The following is a 21,315-nucleotide window of genomic DNA, read 5'->3' as shown; positions in this document are numbered from 1 at the left end:
GCTTCCTGGTTCTCTTCGGTCCCCTTGCTCCTAGTTTCAGTAAACAACTTTCCCGCCAGTCCTAATCAGTAGTTCACATCTGTTCTCTGGTCACCTGCTCTATCCTGACTCATCCCGTTTATCTGCTTTGTCCTGAGTCATCCTGGTCACCTGCTTTGACCTGAGTCACCTTTAGTTACCTGTTCCTAACCATCCTTCCCACGAAACTACCCACCCTGCCACTCTGGCTCATACCCCTGCTCTATTTAAAATAGCCAATCGGAATTAGCTTAGACTGTGTGGCCCAACCCTAGCCAATAGGGGAACGCCACAGCAGTAGGGCCCTGTGTTAGGAATAAGAACTCCTTCCCCTCCCCTGTCCAGGTGTGCTCTTGCCATTGCTGCATTCATGAGTCACACCCTTCTATAGAAGTAAAAATTGCCTTGCTGAGAAAATTAAATTTATGTTTGAGTGCTATTTCCTTGCAGCATCGAAAATTTATTTACAACAGCATGAGCTTTTTTCCTAGAATCCTTACCCATCAGACTTCTGTTTGCATTTCATTGGCCAAAATTGCATTACATGATTACACCTAACTGAAAGGTAACTAGAGAGAAGGGGAGTTATGAACAGGGATTTTGTTAGATAATCAGAGGTGTCCGGTTTATTATTTGATAGATTTTTTTCTAACTGCTGCATAGAATTCCATAGTGTGCATCTATCCCATTCTGCTGTGATGGCTAGAGGTTTAGCAGCCATCTTGTGCCTAGGAGGAAAAGTCAAGAGAACCCCAGAGATGGCCCTGACATCATCAAGTTTCTTAACCAACATCAACAGTTTGCTATTTCTGAACATTTTTATCACATATAAAAAACAAGCCCCTCTTTCTTTAAGCTACATGTATCAGAGTTCAATTGCAGACAGTGGAAATAAATCTGGGCCAGGCATGGTGGCTCACGCCTGTAATCCCAGCACTTTGGGAGGCCGAGACGGGCAGATCAACTGAGGTCAGGAGTTCAAGACCAGCCTGACCAACATGGAGAAACCCCATCTCTACGAAAAATACAAAATTAGCCTGGGTGGTGGTGCATACCTATAAACCCAGCTACTGGGGAGGCTGAGGCAGAAGAATCACTTGAACCCGGGAGGCGAAGGTTGTGGTGAGCCGAGATCCCGCCATTGCACTCCAGCCTGGGCAACAAGAGTGAAACTCCGTCTCGAAAGAAAGAAAGAGAGCGAGAGACAGAGAGAGAGAGAGAAAGAAAGGGAAAGAAAGAAGGAAAGAAAATAAAGAAATCTGATCAGTTTAAAAAAGAAATAAAGGAATGGAGAAGCAGGCTTAGGTCCAGGAACAACTCCCAGCTTTGAGAGTCACATGATCTCTGCCTGTGATTGAGAAAACAACAGTCACTACTACAGGAAGCTGATGAATCAGGAAGCTGCTCACCAGAGCCTTGCTGCTGCTGCCATGACCTGTGACAGCAAAACGGATGTCCCATGCTATGTAGCTCTGTTCCAAATTTATATCTTGCACAAGAGCAGAGCCCAAACCACAGAGTCATAGCTCAAGGGAATCTGGGAAGTGTTGTTTAAGCTTTCCAACTTCTGCAGCTCAGAAGAAGCACTGAAAGGAGTTTTAGATTAATGTTGAGGAGCCCTTCTATTATCGACAACACACCGCTGAGGTCAGCTTTTTGGTAACTAAAAACCAAATGCACATCCAACTGATACACTGCACCTAAAGCAACAAGGATGGAGCTTAAAAACACACTATTAAGTGAAAAAGAAAAAACTAACAGAATACGTTCTATAGCACAATTTGTAACATGTTAGTTAAAAACACATACAAGCAGGGCATGGAGGCTCATGCCTGCAATCCCAGCACTTTGGGACACCAAGACAGGAGGATCACTTGATGCCAGGAGTTCGAGACCAAACTGGACAACAAAGTGAGATCCCCATCTCTACATAAAAAAGTTAGACAGGTGTGGTGACACACACCTGTGTGCCTCCGAGAAGCTCGTAGCTTCTAGAGAGGCTGAGGTGGGAGAATTGCTTAAGCCCAGGAGTTTGAGGCTGCAATAAGCTATGATCACGCCACTCCACTCCAGCCCAGGTGACAGAATAAGACCCTGTCTCTAAAAAGAAAAAAAAATTAAAAACACACAAATCAATACTTATCTTTTTCAATGAAATGTACATTTTCAAGGATATACAAGTGCCAGTTGGTAAAGGGTGGAGGAGAATGGGATGTGGGGATTAAGAATGAAAGAGAGGGCCGGGCGGGTGGCTCAAGCCTGTAATCCCAGCACTTTGGGAGGCCGAGACGGGCGGATCACGAGGTCAGGAGATCGAGACCATCCTGGCTAACACGGTGAAATCCCGTCTCTACTAAAAATACAAAAACTAGCCGGGCGAGGTTGCGGGCGCCTGTAGTCCCAGCTACTCGGGAGGCTGAGGCAGGAGAATGGCGTAAACCCGGGAGGCGGAGCTTGCAGTGAGCTGAGATCCGGCCACTGCACTCCAGTCCCGGCGACAGAGCGAGACTCCGCCTCAAAAAAAAAAAAAAAAAGAAAGAGAGAAACTAAATAAAGTAAAACAAAACAAGAGAGAGGTCTTGTACAGTCTGATGATAGGAGTGATACCAATGGGGGAACATCATTGGCTCAATTTTCTACATCTGTGGACCAAAACCAATCCATCAAGCTTAATATGTGATATAAATATTAAAGAATATTTTGATAGCAGTTTATCATTGTATTAACAAATCATTTAATTTAAATATTTCATATTTAATTTATCACACTGAAACTATTAAGTTTAATACGTCATAATTTCTGGCCAATCCCTCCCTCACTACTGCCTGCCGCACTTTGTGCCCTGACTGCCCACCTGCACTAGACACATAATGTCTGTACTCACAATTTTGTTTGTTTGTTTTGTTTTTTGAGAAGGAGTTTCACTCTTGTTGCCCAGGCTGGAGTGCAATGATGCAATCTTGGCTCACTGCAACCTCTGCCTCCCGGGTTCAAGCGATTCTCCTGCCTTAGCCTCCCAAGTAGCTGGGATTACAAGCGCCTGACACCACACCTGGCTAATTTTGGTATTTTTAGTACAGACAGAGTTTTGCCATGTTAGCCAGGCTGGTCTGGAACTCCTGACCTCAGGTGATCCACCTGTCTTGTAATCTCAAAGTGCTGGGACTACAGGCGTGAGCCACCCCGCCTAGCCATAATTTTTTTTTTAAAGGGGGTCTTGCTCTGTTGCCCAGGCTGGAGTGCAGTGGCACGACCTCGGTTCATTGCAGCCTCGACCTCCCGGGCTCAAGCAATCCTCCCACCTCAGCCTCCTAGTTGCTGGGATAACAAGCGTGGGCCACTGGGCCCAGCTCTATACTCATAATGTGACAATTATGTTTTCATTTTCCCAGAAACTCAAAAAATAAGTTCAGGTGACCCCTGGAGACCCCACCCCAGAGTCATTCTGAGAGTACCAACCCTATTTAATGAGATACCTGCATTCAACTCACACCTTCTCCCACAACCAACCCTTCAGCAAGTCGCACTTCACCCAGTGAGGAGGGGCTTTAGGCTGGGCCTAAAGAGCTGGGCCGAGACCCCATGAGGTTACATCTCCGCCGACGTCCCCAAGGCTGAGGGTGAGTGTGTCGGTCAGGAGGAGTCGTCTTTGTGAGCCCGCCCTGGCGGGGAGGAGCTGCCTGGCTCAGGCCTCGCCCACCCGGAGGATCTTGGGGCTGGTCTGGGTCAGCTCCTGAGATGTGACCACCCACCCCCCCGGGGCCCCCCAATCCCTTCCTACCACTACTTGATCCGGCTCAGCCAGGAGGTGTTTGCAGCAGCTCTTTCTGAAAGTCCAGCCATCTGTTACCTGCGTTGCTTCCTGGGGAGGGATAGTCCACCTCGGAGCATTCGGAGACCCGGTGATAGTGCTCCGCGGAGCCTGGGCTGTGCCCCGCGTTGACTGCCTCATCCTCCGAATCCCAAGTAAGGAAAAACGACGACCCTCTCTCGGTGAGTCTCACTGGGGTGCTGACCTGGAGTGAACCCTGCCTGCTTAGGGCTCCTGGCCCAGCGCTTGTCCTTTTTCAGGGCGGATGGGGCGAGATCCCTGCTGGGGTGAATGTTTTCCCTGGGAGAGGGCCGTGCACTTCACAGCTGCTGAGTCCCCTGCCTAGGATCCAGGGAGACACTCACTACTCCTCTCCATTCTGTGTTTTAGATGCCAGCTGCATGAGAGGAGGGACCCACCTTCTCGTCCCCCGCCTGGAAGAGAAAGAGCTGGCATTGCGCAGGAGAGGGCTGGACATGTCTGAGGCACTGCCCTGCCCGGGCAAGGAGACCCCCACCCCAGGCTGCAGGCTGGGGGCCCTGTATTGGGCCTGTGTCCACAATGATCCCACTCAACTCCAAGCCATACTGGATGGCGGGGTCTCCCCAGAGGAGGCCACCCAGGTGGACAACAATGGGAGGGTGAGATGTCCTGGCTTTCCAGGACAGCTGGGGGCATCTCTGCATCCCCACCACACCGTCCTGGCCTGGCTCCCTGAGAGGGGTTCAGGGGCAATATGCCCCGCAGTCCTTAGGAGGAAGGGAATGGTTGAGGGTGGGTCTTCACAGGGGTTGGGGCAGACTCTGGGACAGATGTGGGTTTAGAGGGCACAAGGGGCCCTGAGGAGGCCCAGGGGAAAGCAGGGGATCTGAGCTGCCCTTCCCTCAGACAGGCCTCATGGTCGCATGCTACCACGGCTTCCAGAGTGTTGTGGCCCTGCTCAGTCAATGTCCTTTCCTTGATGTGAACCAGCAGGACAAAGGAGGAGACACGGCCCTCATGTTGGCTGCCCAAGCAGGTGTGAGGTTGCTGTACCCCACTTTCGACAGCCCCCCTTTTATGCAGACAGGGCCTCAGTCCCACCCTTGTTGCATGGTGTTCTCCACCAGGCTCTGTCGTGCTGGGTGGAGGGTGGGTTGGCAGCTTCATCACCCCCTTTCCTGGGGACCAAGCTTACCCTTGCTGCCCTGCAGGCCACGTGCCTCTAGTGAGTCTCCTGCTCAACTACTACGCCGGCCTGGACCTGGAACGCCGGGACCAGCGGGGGCTCACGGCGTTAATGAAGGCTGCCATGCGGAACCGCTGTGAGTGCGTGGCCACCCTCCTCATGGCAGGTGTGTGGGACCTGGACCGGGGTGTGTGGCCTCCAGTCCCTCCTCCAAGCGTGCCCACCAGACACTAAGTCAGCTGTGATTCTTTGCAGAGAGGAGAGAGGTGGAGATGGAGGATCAATCTAGTTCATCTTCCTAGAGGTGGAGAGCATGCTTTGGGCTTCGTACAATCAACCCAGTCCTGCTATTGATAGCTCAGACATTGTGTGCGGAGGTCCCAGGAAGGAAAGTGTGGGAGGGGAAACTACCCCAGCTGGAAAACTTAACACGAAAAAAGGCTAGCATCTGGAACCAGCCCCTGTTCCTAGCTGAGCGGCTTCCCTCTCTCTGGGCCTCATCAGTATCGTGAGGGTGTTAGCTTTCCCTGGGATGACCTCCAACTCTGACAAGCCAGGCTTCCAGGGGACCCAGGCAAAAGTCGTCGAGGCCTGTGGCTCTGTGGGGTCATTCAGGGGGAGGTGTGGTGAAGTCCACATTGTCCATGGAGTTGTTTGGGGGCCCTTCTTCCCCGCAGTGGGGCTGCCCTCTGCTGGTCACCCTGGGGGACTCCTGCCTCCACTTTTCCCTTCCCCACCCACCTCAATGGGTTTGGAATGGAAAAGGAGTATAGGAAAAAGGAGGGCGCTCTACACCCTTTCCTCCGCCTCAGAGTGACTGCTCCCCCACAACCCCAAGATAGGAGAGGGAGATGGTGAGAAGAGAAGAACCAGGAGAGGGAACCAGCTGACCATCCCCACCCACCTGCCTCAGAGGGTGCCGCTGAGGCCTCTGCCTGTCCTGGGCAGCCTGTACTGCTGCTCTGCCCAGCTCCTTGGACTGAGGAGATCCCTATTCTGCCCCAGGTGGAGCCCCACAGTAGGTCTCTCTGAAGTCTTTTCCCCTCTCTGGACCTAAGTGTCTTAATCTTTCTTAAACAGGAGGTTGCAACGCAGGCCTCCCTGATTCCACCTTCAATGGGATGGGACTCTATGGCTTTGAATGTAACCCACATCAGTCTTGCTCCTAAAGAATCTGCCCTTCCGCAAATCCCCAACCCCTATCCTGCCCCTTGTCACCCCCTGTGCCCCTTCCCAGGTGCTGACCTGACAGCAGTCGACCCTGTTCGGGGCAAGACGGCCCTGGAATGGGCAGTGCTCACCGACAGTTTTGACACCGTGTGGAGGATTCGGCAGCTGCTGAGAAGGCCCCTAGTGGAGCAGCTTAGCCAGCACTACCAGCCCGAGTGGCCGGCCTTGTCCGGGCTCGTGGCTCAGGCCCAAGCCCAGGCCCAGGTTGCCCCTTCACTCCTAGAGCGGCTGCGGGCTACCTTGAGTCTCCCCTTTGCCCTGTCTCCTCAGGAGGGGGGTGTTCTGGACCACTTTGTGACTGCCACAACCAGCCTGGCCAGTCCCTTCGTCACCACTGCCTGCCACACTCTGTGCCCTGACCACCCACCTTCCCTGGGCACCCGAAGCAAGTCCGTGCCAGAGCTGCTAGGCAATGCCCCGCCCCCTCCCCTGGTTCCCCAGTCCCCACCAGGGAGTCCCCAGAGGTCCCCTTGGGTCTTTGTCCCCTACCAGAGCCCTCAGGGCATGTTGAGCAAGTGCCTTCGGTGGCTACAGCCCAGGGATAGCACCAGCCCCAGGCCCCAAGTCCCCAAGATCCTCCTCTCCAAGGCATCCTCATCGCCCCACCAGTGCTGGCCAAAGCCCAGTCCTGCGGGACATCAAAGTCTGGCCCTTCCTCTCTGGCGATACCAGGAGCTCAGGATAGAGAAGAGGAAACAGGAGGAAGAGGCCAGAATGGCACAGAAGTAGGGGAAGATGGGATAGGACCGGCTGGGAACAGGTAATCAGGCCCCTTCCCAGGCTTCTTTCCCCTCCGGAGTGCCTCCGGCCTCCCCATCCACCTCTGCCTAAGTAAATCTGCTCTCAACCTATATACATACAAGGTCATTCATTCCAGCATTGTTTGCAAGAGTGAAAGAGTGGAAACACGCGAAGTGTCCATCAGTAAGGGACTGGCTAGATTGGTTATGGATATAATTGCTCTCTACCCTTACAGCGCATACTCTACAGTGTTTGTAAAATAAGAGGAAGGAAGCTGTTTATATTCTGATACGAAACTACCATTAAGATATATAAAGTAAAAATAACTAAGGAGTGGAACAGTGTATATGGCATATTATCATTTGTCGAAATAAAATTTTCACGAAGATAAACATGACTAAGATAAATATATAGTGAGTACCAAGATTTATTTAACTACTTAATGAGTGAATCAGCAGGATAGATCAAAAAAAGAAATGAAAAGCCATTATTGACAATCAGTGAAAAAATGAATGCTGGAATAAGATTGGAAAAAGTTAATTCACACCTGGCAATAGAGCCATAACCATTTTTATTTTTTTCTACTAGACCAAAATAATTTGCCACTTATCAATCTTTAACAGGTTAATCTGTCCTTTTAGACAGCCCGGTCCTTATCAACAGTAAATATTAATAGCATGTCAAACAAAGTTAACTTCCCCTAGCTGACCCATAGGTGGGGTCATTAGCCAATGATCTAAAATATCTTTGAAAGGGCACTAGCTTTTTTTTTTTTTTTTTTTGGCCTTATTTACAGGTTTTGGATATTTTTCTCAGCACTTTTGTTGTGTAAATATATTTGCTTGTATGTTTACAATAACGATAGCAACTATTTAGAAGGTGCTTACTATTTATAGTAACACATTTAACCCTCCCAGTAATCCTGAGGATTTTATTTTTGAGGACATGAGGCACAGAGAAGCTAAGGAACTGCCTAGGTCCCACAGCTAGACACTGGCAGAACTCAAGATTGAGATCTAGCCATCCAGTGTGGCCTCCAGGCTTTTAACGCTAACCCCCAATGCGGTACTGGAGCATCCCTGGAAAGAACACAGTAGTGTTCTCCAGAAAAGGACTAAACAGATTTATTCACATTTCTTTAATTTTTTTTTTTTTTTGAGACAGAGTTTTACTCTTGTTGCCCAGGCTGGAGTGCAGTGGCATGATCTCGGCTCACTGCAACCTCCACCTTCTGGATTCAAACGATTCTCCTGCCTCAGCCTCCTGTGTAGCTGGGATTACAGCCATGCGCCACCATGCCCAGCTAATTTGTGTGTTTTTAGTTACTCCTGACCTCAAGCAATCTGCCTGCCTTGACCTCCCAAAATGCTGGGATTACAGGGGTGAGCCACCGCGCCCAGCCCTAATGTCCCTTTTCTATCCCAGGATTCTATCCACAATCCCCTGTTACATTTCGTCATCACATTCCCCAGAATCCTCTTGACTGTGACAGTTTCTCAGACTTCCCTTGTTCCTCATGATCTTGACAGTTTTGAGTCGTTTTGGTCACGTATTTTGTGCATGTGTCTCAATTGAGGTTTGTCTGATTTTTTGTTGGGGTGTGTGTGTGTCTGTGTGTTTGATAGAGATGGGGTTTTACCCCGTTGCCCAGGCTAGTCTCAATCTCCTGAGCTCAAGTGATCCGCCTGCCTTGGCCTCTCAAAGTGCTGGGATTACAGGTGTGAGCCACCATGCCTGGCCTGTTGGATGTTTTTCCTATGATTAACGTAAGACTGGGTCTTTGGGTTTTCAGAAGGGAAGATTCCAAACAGAGGTAATGTTTTCCTCACATCATGTCAAGGGAGGCATATACTGTGAACATGACTTACCACTTGATATCGACCTCAATCACCTGGCTCACGTAGTTTGCCAGTTTTCTCCACTGTAAAGTCCCTCTTTTTCCCCCCTCTCTGCACTGTCGTCTTTGGAAGGAAGTCTTATACAAGGTCCACACTAATGGAGTAGGGAGTTATACACCATCTCCTTGAGGGTAGAGTATCTAGATAAATTACGTGGAATTCTGCACAGAGCGTTTTGACTTTCTAATTATGTCTACCAAATTTTGAAGCATTAAAAAATAAATCCACTCTTTGAATAGGGAAAATACACCCCCACACACACACACACACACTGAGATGAAAATGACTAATAGGGTCAGATGATACGAGATTTCTCCCAGAAGAGCTCTGAAGGCCACTATGGTGGACTGGAAGGGTAATTTTGCTGTCTGCCACCTGTTTGATCCTGAATAAGGCACTTAAATTTCTCTTGCCTCGGCTTTCACGTCTGTTAAATGGAGAAAATGGAAAGATCCACTATTGGAAGGATCCACTAGCTAGTATGGGTGAAACAGTTCCATAAACTGTAAAGTACTATGAAGAGGTGAGGTATTAAGGAAGAACCCCAGGGAAGTGAGTTGGATTAAACTGCTTCAGGGCCTCCAGGATGGAGCTAGAATTCTTTCCTCCCCACCCACTGCTGAAATCATGACATAGGAAGCCAGCTTTGGCATTGGACATCATAGACAGAGAAAGAAGCTACATCGATAGTCGTGGAACAGCATCGTGGCAAAATGCCTCCCTGGGAGTTGGCCTGTGACCTTGGACAAGTTACTTACACTTTCTGAGCCTCACAGGTGTCACGTGCAGAATAGAGGTAAGAGTTACATGTTCATCATAGGGCTGTTATAAGAATTGAATGAGATGACGCAGCACTTGGCATCATACCTGGCCTTATCTATATCTGTATCTTTATCTGTATTTTTTTGAAACAGGGTCTTGTTCTGCCTCTCAGGCTGGAGTGCAAGGTTGTGATCATGGCTCACTGAAGCCTTGAACTCCTGAGCTCAAAGGATCCTCCTGCCTCAGCCTCCCGAGTAGCTGGGACTATAAGCATGTACCACCATACCTGGATAACTTTTTAATTTTTTCGTAGCGATAAAGTCTCACTATGTTGCCAAGGCTGGTTTTGAACTCCTGAGCTCAAGCGATCCTCCCACCTCAGCCTTCCGAAGTGCTGGGATTATAGTTGTGAGCCACCACGCCTAGGCTAATTTTTGTATTTGTAGTAGAGACAGGGTTTCACCATGTTGGCCTGGCTGGTCTTGAACTCCTGACCTCAGGTGATCCACCTGCCTCAACCTCCCAAAGTGCTGGGATTACAGGTGTGAGCCACCGCGCCCGGCTTCCATGTTCTTATTTAATCTGCACAGCCTTCCCATTTTGCAGCGGAGGAAATTGAGGCTATAAAGTTTAGGCAATTTGCCCGATGTCACCAGTTGGTAAGTGGCAAAGCAGTGCTTGGAGTTCAAGTCTGTGAGATTCCAAAGCCTGCGCTCATTCCACTGCAGCAGGTGGCATCTGCTTACGGCCAGGGAGGATTAAACTTTGAGCCTCTGATTCTTTGAGCCTCTCCCTTCACCTCCAACCTGCTCAGGGGCGACTACTGTACCTTCAAGGGCAGGGAACTAGCCCTCTGTTGTTCTCTTGGCCCCTCTGTTCTGGCCGGGGTGCATCTGGTGGAACCCACAGTAATGCCTGGGTTCCAGGTTGGAGCATGTTTTCCAGCAGAGGGAGCCTCTCTGCCTTGGAGAAGACCCACCCCTCCAATCCCTGGCCATCTCCAGGGCAGTTAGAGTCCCCAGACTTCACTCTAGCAACTCCCCCTCTCAGGCCAAGCCATTTCTCTCTAATCCTCTAATAGCTCCTAACAATAGCCTTCTCTCCTCCATCCCTTCAGGCTGATCAGAGGGAGAGAAGCCTCGAGGCCTGGAGTTGCCCTGGCCTGTGCCTCCCAAAGTCAACCTCTCCTCTAACATCCCTGCCTCCCCCTCCCTCGTCACAGCTCCTGAGGCTTCCGAACTCAGTTCCTGTCAGCAGAGGCCAAGAAATCCATGCTGAGGCCCCTGGCTGTGCAGAATGCAGGCACTACAAAGCCTCTGGAGTCAGACAGACCTGGGTTTCAGTCCTGGCTCTGCCTCTCCCAACCTGAGTGTCACCTCGTGTGTAACGTCAGATGATGAGACCATAATCGCTGCCGCCCAGGGCTGTCTGTAGCCCAAGCAGTGAGGGGTATGAGAGGCACCGCCTGGCACATGGTCAGGGCATGGTGAGTCAACAGCAGCCTGGGATTGTACCTGAGCAGCAGGTGGGGAGGGAACAGCCCAGGGTGCAGCTCCGTGGAGGAGGCTGGTGGATGTGCCCTTGGGGCCGCATGGCCTGCCCTGTGATTCTAGGATACTATTCTGGTGGCCCAGGAAATGAAAACACACGTCTCTTCATCCCTCACCCTAGGCCCACTCCCAGCCCACCTCGTCACCACATGCTGGTGGCTGGAGGAGCTGCTCCCGGGGTGTGTACATGTCCTCCCTCCACCTGGCAGGCAGAAGGCTCCTATACGTGGGACTGCAGAGTTGGCTTTCCCGACACACACTGGGATGTCAGCTAGGCTTATGGAGACTGCTGGGGAACCCTACTCACTCCCGTGTGGGCAGGGACCATGTCTGTGTCCCTAGCCCCTGGCTCAGCATGGGACCCATCCCAGGCTCAAAACATGTGCATCGGGAAGAACCTTGTTCAGGCTCCTGTAAGGCCCTAGATGCTCAGAGGGGCCTTTATCATCTCCCTCCTTCTCTCAGGGGCCGCTCTTATCCATGGACCAGCAGTGGGCATTCCAGGGCATGCCCCAGGAAGCCTCTTGCCAGAAAAAGGCAAGGGAGTACATATATGTAGGAAGGACAGAGGACAGGTGGGGACTCACTGGTCTGTGTCCTCTTTTCTCCATACTGGGGAACCTGGACAGGATGTCCCCTCTCCAGCAATCACACTTTCCAAATGGTTGGGGCCACACATGCATCATCTACCACATCAACTACCAAGCCAGCCACACCCTCACCCTGGCCTGTCTGGACCTTCCCCCTGTCAGATCTCAGCTGGTCACACTGAGAGAGACCTAACTGGCCACAGCTCACACAGAAGTTTACACCTGCTCTCCTCTTACCTTTCCTTCAGGGAGACCTTTTCATCGTGAGGAAAATACCCAGATCTGAAGGAGAGGGCTTGAGGACAAGGTTTAGGCCCTCCTCAACACCCCCGCTCCTGCCAACTTCTACTCCAGAAGGTTGGACAGACACATGCCGACAGGCCGTCAGCGAGGGGTTTACAGGCACGGACATCTGCACAGCCCATTGGTCCACAAACACCCAGCTGCACGTAGCGGGGCCTCGCATGCAGGCACACATATACACACTTGGTCACGTAGGTGCACAAACACTCACTGACCAGGAAAAAATAAAACAGCCCCCTTTTCCCTAGATTCCTGGCCCATGCCCTGCTCTGCCCTGTCTGCCCCACAACACTGCATCCATTGCCCCAGCCATTCAGCACCGAAAATTGCCTGTGTGACGGGTTGGAGTTTCATGGTCCATCTATCGGAGCAAGAGTTGGGGTGCTGGGGGGCCCAGGCCCTGCCCTTAAGTCCTTCCTTCAGAATTTGGCATCCTCCTTAACTGTGAAGGGCTATGATGCCTCCAAGGGAAAGGAGAGCTGTAAGCAGGTCTAAACTTCACTCCTTCTTTGTTCCTATTTACTCCAGACCCACCTTGGATACTCCTGACCCCTATTTCCTACATCCATGCCAGTGCCCTGCTTTTGGGGGAAAAGGGGCAGAGGCCTGTGGATCTGGGGGTCCTGGAAATAAGCACTCACCTGAGAGCCCTCAGTCTCAGGCCCTCTGGTCCTGAGAAGGGCAGAGCCTGGGCACGGATGCTGGAGGGGTGGGAACGGGGCAGGATTTATGGCATTTCCCCTCCAGCTGGAAACAAAGGCAGATTCCTGTGTCCAGCATGAGCAATCCGGTCCCACCCGCCGGAGTGGCTGGAGTTGAAGGAAATCCCGCTGGCTCTGACCTCTCCCAGACGTGCAGCCCCTCTTCCAAACATTCTCTCCCAGCCGGGGCCATTACCTACTCTTAGATGCTGGGGACCTTTTCTGGTCCACACTGGGGATGGTCACCTTAATACCTCAAACTCTCTCCCCAGGTGGTAAGGGTTCTCTCAGCACTACCCAAGAGCCTGCCAGGCTCCCACCCCCTTGCCCTTCCTCATCCAAGCAAACTCAGGCCTTGCTGTTCATTGGAGTGGGGAAGTCTTGATGCCTCCAGGAACTCCTATGCCATCTGGAATGCTCAGCACGGCCGTCAGAGCATCTCCACCTTCAGGAGTTTCAGCTGAACGCCCCCCATAACAAGATGGTTCATCTTAGGTGATTGATATGTCTTCCCTCATTGCAGCTCAGGGAAGCGCAAGGTGCCACTATCCTCAATCAGTACAGTCAAGAGATACTTTCTAATACCGTAAATAGGAACTAGAAGTTGGGGTATATCACTTAAATTTATAAAATTATAATATAGGCTGGGCACAGTGGCTCACATCTGTAATCCCTGCACTTTGGGAGGCTGAGGTGGGCGGATCACAAGGTCAAGAGATCGAGACCATCCTGGCCAACATGCTGAAACCCCATCTCTACTAAAAATACAAAAAATTAGCTGGGTGTGGTGGCGTGCACCTATAGTACCAGCTACTTGGGAGGCTGAGGCAGGAGAATGGCATGAACCCAGGAGGCACAGCTTGCAGTGAGCCAAGATCGCGCCACTGCAATCCAGCCTGGGCGACACAGCGAGACTCCGTCTCAAAATAAATAAATAAATAAATAAATATATCAATAATTAGAGGGAGAAGAGGCCAAGGTGGGAGGACCACTTAAGCCCAGGAGTTCAAGACCAGCTGGGCAACATAGCAACACCTCATCTCCACAAAGAATTAAAAAATTAGCTGGGCATGGTGGTGCATGCCTGTAGTCCCAGCTACTTGGGAGGCTGAGGTGGGAGGATCACTTGAGCCAGGGAGTTTAAGCCTGTAGTGAGCCATGACCTCGCCACTGCACTCTATCCTGGATGACAGAGTACACAGTGAGACCCCGTCTCAAAAAAAAAAAAAAAAACAAAAATGAGAGAGAACCTAAATGGCCTAAATCCTGAACCTTTTAAATCTAGAGACAGCAGTGTACACATATTTCTGAGGGTTTGTTCAGGTAAATGTCAAAAAAACTAGTATCTGGAAATTTGAGACAAGGATTGGCCCTAGCAACGCGGTCTGGGGATGGGTACAGTTGCTTCTCATTATAAACTCTTCTGCAAAGTTGTATTTATTTTACTCTGAACTTATCTGGGATTCTTTCAATTTTTTTCAAAATGGATGCCTCCTCCTTTGCAGCCTCTTCAGGGGCTATATTCATCTGTATCATAACCTCTCATGTAGCCAGTAGTAGAAAGGGCAATATGTATTATTCGTCTTTGAGCAGACAAGGAAATAGAGGCTCCTCCACTGTGTATGGCCAAGCCTCAGCTCTCCTGACTCCTGGTTCAGCGCCCTTCCTCCCAGCCCACACCTCTGCCCCCTCCCTCCACACAAACCAGTGTCCCTGTGGGTTTTACAGTCGGCTGGTTGAGGGCTTTTGCACATAGTTTGCTTAGTTTGAGAATGTGGTAGAGAAGGAATTATCAATCTTTTCCTACAGGAATGAAAACAGGCTCACACACAGGTGTTCCAACTCCAAGTCTGAGCTCTTTGCACTAACTCTCCTCTTCCTCAGTGCTGAGGCCAATTTGGAGGGTGACAGTCAAAGCCTATAGGAAGCCTGCAGGGAAGGGCAACGCGGAGCTCACTGAACTGCCGGGCAGGCAGCGCTGAAACAGCTTCTCCACAGAGACCAGGCTTCAGGCCCACCCACCTCCATGTCCTCGTGTGGGCACCGTCCAACCTGAAGACTCTCCTACCCTGACGTGGCATCCCTTCCTCAAGAGGTTCCATCCTGAGAAGAGTCATCCTAAGGGCGGGGGTGGGAGGGGAGTGGACAAGCCCGTGGGGAGATCTGGAAGAGCTGGAGAGGAAGAGGAAGATGACTTGGCGGCTCAAAGTCTGGGAATCTGCCAGCCTCTTCCTGAGTCGCCAGGCAGAGCTCTGGCCACCCCCCATCCTCCCCAAACCTAGGCACCAGCCAAACTGTCTTTTTTACCTGAGTTCTAGTGACCAGTTCTGGGACCAGCTAGTATTCCCGAATCTTAGCGCCAAAAGAGAGCATATAAGGCAGGAAAGGACCTTCAGGATTGTCTGGTCGAAACCCCTCAGTGTACAGAGGAGGAAACTGAGGCCCAGATAAATGATTCAGGCTTGGAACCCAGGGCCCATGTCTCACGGTTTATGCTCTTTCAGGATACAATCATGCTTTCTGCCCTGAGCTGAAGAAGACCTAGAGAGGTCATTTCTTCTCCCTTTTCCTCCAGGCAAAACCCAGACTCCATTTGCCCACAAAACTGGTCATCTCCCATATGTGTTGAATAGATGGATAAATGGAATTTACAGACATCTGTCCCACTTCTCCCCTAAAGGAGACCCACAGTTCTTCCTCCTTGGGTACCCTGCTCTACTGTTTTCATGTTTCTTTTGTTTAAAAAATCCCTAGGTTGGCTGGGTGTGGTGGCTTACACCTGTAATCCCAGCACTTTGGGAGGCCAAGGTGGGTGGATCACCTGAGGTCAGGAGTTCGAGACCAGTCTGGCCAACATGGTGAAACCCCGTCTGTACTAAAAATACCAAAAAATTAGCCAGGCCTGGTGGCTCATGCCTGTAATCCCAGCTATTTGGGAGACTGAGGCAGGAAAATTGCTTGAACCTGGGAGGCTGAGGTTGCATTGAGCGGTGATCGTGCCACTGCACTCCAGCCTCCAGCCTGGGCAACAGAGCAAGACTCTGTCTCAAAAACCAAAAAAAAAAAAAGAAAAAATCCCTAGCTTATCTGATAGAATTCTCCCACCCTGCAATTTCAGTGGAGCAAAGCCCATCTCATGCCCTGCTAGTTTTCCTCCCTTGTTGTTTCTCCTTACCCTTCCTGGTGCAGAACCAGCTATATAATTTGTGAGGCCCAACGCTGAATGAAAATGCTGAACCCTTTGTTCAAACATCATTAAGAATAGCATTAAGAGGCGGCTCAGCGCGCAGGCTCCGGTGGCAGCAAGTTCGAACCCCCGTCCTGCTCCGCTTCGGTTCTCGCTCCTCTGGCCCTTGGGCCTCGAAATACCAGTCCCCGGCAGTTCGTTGCGCATTGCGCTCTCCCCGCCACCAGGATGCCAGTGACCGGGAAGGATCTGGCAGAGGACGCACCGTGGAAGAAGATCCAGCAGAACACTTTCACACGCTGGTGAAAGGAGCACCTCAAATGTGTGAACAAATGCATTGGCACTGACCTGAGCGACGGTCTGTGGCCCATCGCGCTGCTCGAGGTGCTCAGCCAAAGCACATGTACCTCAAGTACCAATCAGCGGTCCACCTTTCGCCGGATGCAGCTGGAGAACCTGTCCATGGCGCTCGAGTTCCTGGACCAGGAGAGCATCAAGTTCACGTCCATCGACAGCAAAGCCATTGTGGATGGGAACCTGAAGCTCATCTTGGGTCTGGTGTGGACGCTGATCCTCCACTACTCCATCTCCATGCCTGTGTGCGAGGATGGAGGGGATGATGATGCCAAGAAGCAGATGCCAAAGCAGAGGCTGCTGGGGTAGATTCAGAACAAGACCCCCTACTTGCCCATCACCAACTTTAACCAGAACTGGCAAGACAGCAAAGTCCTGAGAGCCCTGGTAGACAGCTGTGCTCCAGGTCTGTGCCCAGAATGGGAATCCTGAGACCCACAGAAGCCTGCGGATAAATCAGGAGAAACCATGCAGCAGGCAGACAATGGCTGGGTGTCCCACAGGTCACCACTCCTGAAGAAATCATTCACCCGGATGTGGACGAACACTCAGTTATGACTTACCTGTCCCAGTTCCCCAAAGCCAAGCTCAAGTCAGGGGCTCCTCTCAAACCCAAACTTAACCCGAAGAAAGCCAGGGCCTATGGCAGAAAATTGGAGCCAAAGAAGCAGACAACCTGAAAATGCCAGTGGGCACAAACATAGAAAGTGCCAACAAAAGCTGCCCTCTCCAGCCAGAAGACCAGGAAAGAGCAGCCCAATGAGGCAGAAAACTTTTAAACAATCACTGCTCTACTCCAGCGCCACACCACAGAAAAAACTGTGCAGTCCTGCACTTACACCCGCAAAGGTGAAAGGGGAGCCTAGACTTTGACCACAGTCTAGCAATAAGGAAGCCACTCCCCAGGAAGGTGTCAGTAGAGGCCATGGGGGAGCAGTAATGAGGCATTCCTACTCCCTCCAGCAGAGCTCCCACTCCCACATGCCAGCAATGAGCATTAGTAGAGGTTGAAAGGAGAACCTAGACTTCTTCCCCCACTGTAACGAGATGTGTACCCTCTCCTGTCCTGCCAGAATGGTATCATAAAACGCCAGCTATAACAGAACATTTACAGAAGACTCAGAGTTTCATTACATGATACCCCAAATATCCAGTTTCAAAAAAAAAAATCACTTGTCATACCAAGAACCAGAAAGATCTCAAACTGAATGAAAAAGACAGTTGATGCCAACACTGAGATGATAGAGATGTTAGACTCATATGACAAAAATTTTAAAGTGGCCATTAAACAAAGGCTTCAGTCACTGGGCGTGGTGGCTCACGCTTGTGATCCCAGCACTTTGGGAGGCTGGGGCAGGTGGATCACCTGAGGAAAGGCGTTTGAGACCGGCCTGGCCGACATGATGAAACCCCATCTCTAGTAAAAAATGCAAAAAATTAGCTGGGCATGGTGGTGGGTGCCTGTAATCCTGGCTGCTTGGGAGGCTGAGGCAGAAGAATCACTTGAACCCAGGAGGCAGAGGTTGCAGTAGGCCAAGGTCACGCCATTGCACTCCAGCCTGGGCAGGAAGAGTGAGACTCTATTTCAAAAAAAAAAAAAAAAAGGCTTCAGTAAGCAATTAAGAACAATCATGAAACAAATGAAAAAAATAAAAAATCTCAACAAAGAAATAGAATGTCCCAGCAAAATAATAATAAAAATTTAGGAGATATAAAGAACCAAATGGACATTTTAGAACTGGAAATTGCATTAACTGAAATAAAAACTCATTGGATGAGTGCAACAGCAGGGTGGAAAGACAGGTAAAAGAATCCTTGAACTGGACAACAACTGGTTGTTTTGTTTTGAGATGCAGTTTTGCTCTTGTCACCCAGGCTGGAGTGCAATGGCGTGATCTCGGCTCACTGTGGTCTCTGCTTCCCGGTTTGGGGCGATTCTCCTGTCTCGGGCTCCCTAGTAGCTGGGCTTGCAGGCGCCCGCCACCATGTCCAGCTATTTTTTGTGTTTTTGGTAGAGACAGGGTTCCACCATGTTGGCCTGGCTGGTCTCAGGCTCCTGACCTTAGGTGATCCACCCACCTGAGCCTCCCAAAGTGCTGGGATTACAGGCACGAGCCACTCTATAAGTTTTTTTCTATGTTTAAAACTTTTAATTTCATTTTTGCACTTAAAATTTTTTTTTTAAATTAAACACACACATTAGTCTAGGCTTACACAGGGTCATAATCATCATTATCCCTGTCTTCCACCTCCACATCCTGTCCCACTGGTAGGTCTTCAGGGGCAGTAACGTGTGGAACTGCCATCTCCTGTAATAACAATGCCTTCTTCTGGAATGGTTCCTGAAGGACTTGCTTGAGGCTGCTTCACAGTTCACTTTTTTTTTTAAATAGAAGATGCACACTCTAAAATATAATAATAAAAAGTATAGGATATTAAGTACATAAACCAGTAGCATTGTCATTTATCATCAAGTATTGTTTATTGAACATAGTTGTACGTGCTATATACGTTTCTATGGCTGGCAGCGCAGTGGGTTTGTTTATACCAGCATCACCACAAACACATGAGTAATGCGATCCATTACTATGACGTCAGTAAGCAACAGGAATTTTTTGGCTCCATTTATAATCTTATGGGATCATCATCGTATGTGTAGATTATTTTTAACTGAAACTTCATTATGCAGCAAATTACTATATTAGCAAATAAAATTGAGCTATATATAATGAAGAAGTACACATCATAACCAAGTGGGTTTATTCCAGGGATGCAAGGCCTGGTTCACTATTAGAAAATCAGTCAACAGAGACTGGGCACTGTGGCTCACACCTGCAATCCTAGCACTTTGGGAGGCCGAGGTGGGCAGATCACCTGAGGTCAGGAGTTCAAGACCAGACTGGCCAACATGGAGAAACCCCTTCTCTACTAAAAATACAAAATTAGCCGGGTGTGGTAGCAGGCACCTGTAATCCCAGCTACTAGGGAGGCTGAGGCAGGAGAATTGCTTGAACCCCGGAGGTGGAGGTTGCAGTGAGCCGAGATTACGCCATTGCACTCCAGCCTGGGTAACAAGAGTAAAACTCTGTCTCAAAAAAAAAAAGAAAAAAAGAAAATCAGTCAACATAATCTACCATATTAACAGACTAACAAAGAGAAATTACACAATTCGTATCAATGGATACAGAAAAGACATTTGACAAAATTCAATAGCCATCCACGATAAGAACGTAAAAAAAAAAAAAAAGAGGAATGGGGGAACCTTCTCAATCTGATACAGAGTGGCTACTACAAGAAATCTACAGCTAACATTATGGTTAATAGACTGAGTGTGTTCTCCTAAGAGAAACAAAGCAAGGATGGCTGTTCTGACCATTCTTATTCAACATAATGCTAGAAGTTTTAGCCAGTGCAGTCAGGTAAGAAAAGGAAATAAAAAATAGGCATATTGGAAAGTAAGAAATAATACTGTCTCTATTTGCAGATGCAGATGACTGTCAATGTAGAAAATCCCGAAGAATCCATGAGGGGGAGAAAACCCAAATGCCCCACCCCCTTGAATAAGTGAGTTTCAGCAACGTCACAGTATACAAGATCAATATGTAAAAATCTATTATATTTCTATATAATTTAATGAACAAATGGGTACAAAAATTAAAAATAGCATATCCTGTTTATAATTGTTTTAAAAAAGTGTAAATGTAATAAAACACATAAAGGACTTAAATGCTGAAAACTACAAAAACACTGATAAATAAAAGAGACCTAAATAAATGGAAAAAAGAAAAAAAGAATATCGTTAAGAATTTTAAGATGGCAACAACAGCACATTAAACCAGGCATAGGTCCCTGTGCATCTGCACAGGTCACATTCCCATGAAGCCAGCCCCTCCCTAGTATCAAGAGTGATGTTTGAGGCTGGGTGGGGTGGTTTATGGCTGTAATCCCAGCACTTTGGGAGGCTGAGGTGGGTGGATCACCTGAGGTGAGGAGTTCGAGACCAGCCTGTACAACATGGTGAAACCCTGTCTCTACTAAAAATACAAAAATTAGCCGGGCATGGAGGCGTGTGTCTATAATCCCAGCTACTTGAGAGACTGAGGCAGGAGAATCGCTTGAACCTGGGAGGCAGACCTGAGATCATGCCACCGCACTCCAGCCTGGGCGACACGGCGAGACTCCGTCTCAAAAAAAAAAAAAAGAAAAAGAACGATGCTTGAACTTAATACTCACAGCAGGTCCTGCAAGGTGAAAGTGTCCATTGCCCTGCCTTCCTGACAGACTCCACGTCACCCGCCTTCACAGATGAGAATCTTCTCGAGGTTTCACCCCACACAGAATCTTCGGGCCTCTGCTTCCTGCACTGTTGGGAAATCCTTCTGAGTATCTACATTGTCCTTTGGGCCTGTTTCCTCTTGTTCTGTCCTCACTGAATATGGGGAACAGCTGGTCCCTCTGAGTAATTAATTCTTGTAGACTTGGACACAGTCTGTAATTCCTTTTCCCTTTTCTCATTGGGATGACTCTCTAGGGCTTTCTCCAACTCTGGATCTCCAACTCTGACACCTCCCCCGGGTTCTCTGTGTGCTTTGGAAGGCATGGGGTTCACAAGAGCCCCAAAGAGCACTAGTCAGGGACCAGAGGGCTCAGTGCTCCAGGGACATGGGGAAGACTCCAGCACTGATGAACAGACCCCAGCCCCCCTGGGTCTTCTCTTCCAACTCCCAAAATGTACTCTATTTTTATCTGTTTCACAAACTCTGTGCAGATAGTCTTCCATCCCCCGCTGACTGTCAGAAGTGACTCTCAGCTCTCGTCCATCTTGAAGTCTCTGTGCTCAGTGTGCCTCTCAGACCGAAGGCTTCCCTTGGGAAGCCCCCACTCTCGCTTCTCAAGACAGAGATCTGGGGGTTGGGGGAGGAAAAGGTTGACCAGAAGCCATAGCAGAGCAGGGAGAGAGAGTGTGAAAGACAGACCTGCAGCCAGGCTCCCAGTTCCCCAG

General features: G+C 49.6%; 1 protein-coding gene across 5 annotated transcripts; it reads left to right on the top strand.

Moving 5' to 3' along the window:
• The first annotated feature begins 3,610 nt into the window (after positions 1–3,610).
• On the top strand, positions 3,611–7,360 carry ANKRD33 (ankyrin repeat domain 33). Of its 5 annotated transcripts, none has more exons than XM_011930625.1 (6): positions 3,612–3,984; positions 4,220–4,470; positions 4,718–4,847; positions 5,023–5,163; positions 6,078–6,140; positions 6,235–7,360. In XM_011930625.1, the coding sequence occupies exons 2-6, from the start codon at positions 4,231–4,233 to the stop codon at positions 6,954–6,956; spliced, it is 1,296 nt and encodes a 431-aa protein (XP_011786015.1). In that variant the 5' UTR covers positions 3,612–3,984; positions 4,220–4,230; the 3' UTR covers positions 6,957–7,360. The 5 variants fall into 5 exon arrangements, with proteins under 5 accessions (XP_011786016.1, XP_011786015.1, XP_011786018.1 ...); XM_011930628.1 differs by lacking the exon at positions 6,078–6,140 and having other exon boundaries at positions 3,660–3,984; positions 4,722–4,847; positions 6,235–6,636; positions 6,837–7,360; XM_011930627.1 differs by having other exon boundaries at positions 3,660–3,984; positions 4,722–4,847.
• Positions 7,361–21,315: the final 13,955 nt, after the last annotated feature.

This window comes from Colobus angolensis, unplaced genomic scaffold (genome assembly GCF_000951035.1).
Source record: "Colobus angolensis palliatus isolate OR3802 unplaced genomic scaffold, Cang.pa_1.0 Scaffold87, whole genome shotgun sequence".
In the NCBI taxonomy this organism is placed as follows: Eukaryota; Metazoa; Chordata; class Mammalia; order Primates; family Cercopithecidae; genus Colobus; species Colobus angolensis.
This window is presented reverse-complemented; position numbering and strand designations above follow the sequence as displayed.